Raw genomic sequence first — 1639 nt, 5'->3', positions numbered from 1 at the left:
ACACACACACACACACACACACACACACACACACACACACACACCCCAGAACCGAACACAGGCGCTCAGGGGAGGAAGGAAAAAGAAACCAGAGCATAAGCGCGGATCGGGACCTGTGGGTGGTTTTTAATACTTGAGTTGACATGATAGAAGGCGACTTTCGGGAAACAGGTCCCGTTTGCACTGAGGGAGTTGGGTTACGGGAACTGGTTCACGCCTGTGACCCCCGCCTCGGGAGACCTCCTGAGTAGGGAAGCTCCCACAGGCCCCACGCAAGGGGTCCTGGTGGCAGTGGTTGTGTGGACAAAGGAGGCAGTGCCCGGGCGCCTGCGGCTGGGCAGTGGGCCGGTTTCCGTCGTGGCCTCCTGGCAGGGCTCAGAGGACCTGCCCGTCAGGCTCCGGGGAGGCGCCCCAGGGAGGAAGACCTGCGCCTGGGCCTAACCATGAGGCGCAAAGTTATTATCGGCGTAGGGTGGGGATGGGAGCTGCCTGTGCTCTTGCTCCCTCCTGGCACAGCCCAGAGGCCCAGCCCAGACAGTGGCCCCCAGAGCGCAGTTCTCGTGGGGGCACTGGCAATGTGGCGGCGGGGCTGTAACCTCTGACCCAGCAGGGAGCAGGACCAGCAAGAAACTTGGTCGCGTGCAGGGGCGACCCCGGCCTGGGAGGCCCTTCTCTGACTCAGAGCAGCCCCCTGGGATGCCAGGGGGTACCCGCGGGCATCCGAGGGCACCATTCGTTGCCCATGCCGCTTTGGCTGGGACATTTGCAGGGTCCAGGAGGTGTCACCAGGCAGGCAGGGCCTGGGTTCAGGACCCCAGCACTAGGGCATGGGGTGGGGATGTCTGGGGGGCTGGAGCCAAGTGCCTAGGCTGCAGCAGCTGCGCGCTCCCCACTCCCCTGCCCTGCGGCTCTGCGACGGCACCGGTGGGGGTGGGCGCAGGCGGGTCCTTGCCACTTGGCCAGGCATCTCCACGCGGCCCCGGGTGTCCCCTCTCCCTCCCAGGTCTCTCTCCACTTCTAGATACAAAGCCTGGGAGAGTCAACCGCGCGAGATAAGATCACAATTTCAGCCCGTCCCGACAGAACGATCTTATCAGGACGGGACTTGCAGAATGGAATATTTTAAACTTTATCTGAGCCCAGATCGGGGCCGCCCTATCGCCGCACCATCTCGCAGATGCGGGGGAGGGGCAGGCCGCGAGGGGCCAAGCGCTGCCCGGGCCGCGCCCCCAACCGCCCTCCTCCCGGCCTCCGGGCGGCCCCCTCCTGGGCTGGACCCCCTGGTGCCCAAGCCGAGACGCGGGGGCCCAGGCCGCCGGCGGAGATTAGATTACGGCGCGCTTGGCACAGCGCGGGGGGCGCGGCGCGGGGTGAAGGTCGCCTGCGCCCGGGGCAGAGCGGGGACGGGCGGGGGCGGCGCTGGCGGCGGGGCCCCGGCGGGGGTCGGGCGCGCGGCGGGGACGGCGGGGACGACGGGCAAAGTTTGACTCACGTTTGATCTGCCGGGGGTTGCTCTGTTTCCTCCTGGACATGTCTCCGGCGCCGCGCGCCCTCCCGGCGGCCGCCTCTAGCCCCGGGCGGGCGGCGGCGGGCGGCGGGGGCGCGGAGGGGCCGCGGGGCCGCTCATGCCCCCGGCCCC

At 68.5% G+C, this 1639-nt stretch overlaps 1 protein-coding gene across 1 annotated transcript in view; it reads right to left on the bottom strand.

Moving 5' to 3' along the window:
- ZFPM1 (zinc finger protein, FOG family member 1) overlaps nt 1-1633 on the bottom strand; it is a 74479-nt gene extending 72846 nt beyond the window's left edge. Inside the window, exon 1 of the mRNA XM_023228945.1 lies at nt 1493-1633. Within this exon, the coding sequence (XP_023084713.1) occupies nt 1493-1532 (40 nt within the window). The 5' untranslated portion in view covers nt 1533-1633. The remainder of the gene's footprint in view (nt 1-1492) is intronic.
- Nucleotides 1634-1639: the final 6 nt, after the last annotated feature.

The sequence above is a fragment of the Piliocolobus tephrosceles genome, chromosome 17 (assembly GCF_002776525.5).
Source record: "Piliocolobus tephrosceles isolate RC106 chromosome 17, ASM277652v3, whole genome shotgun sequence".
In the NCBI taxonomy this organism is placed as follows: Eukaryota; Metazoa; Chordata; class Mammalia; order Primates; family Cercopithecidae; genus Piliocolobus; species Piliocolobus tephrosceles.
The sequence above is the reverse complement of the archived record's forward strand: the minus strand, read 5'-3'. Positions and strand labels throughout refer to the sequence as shown.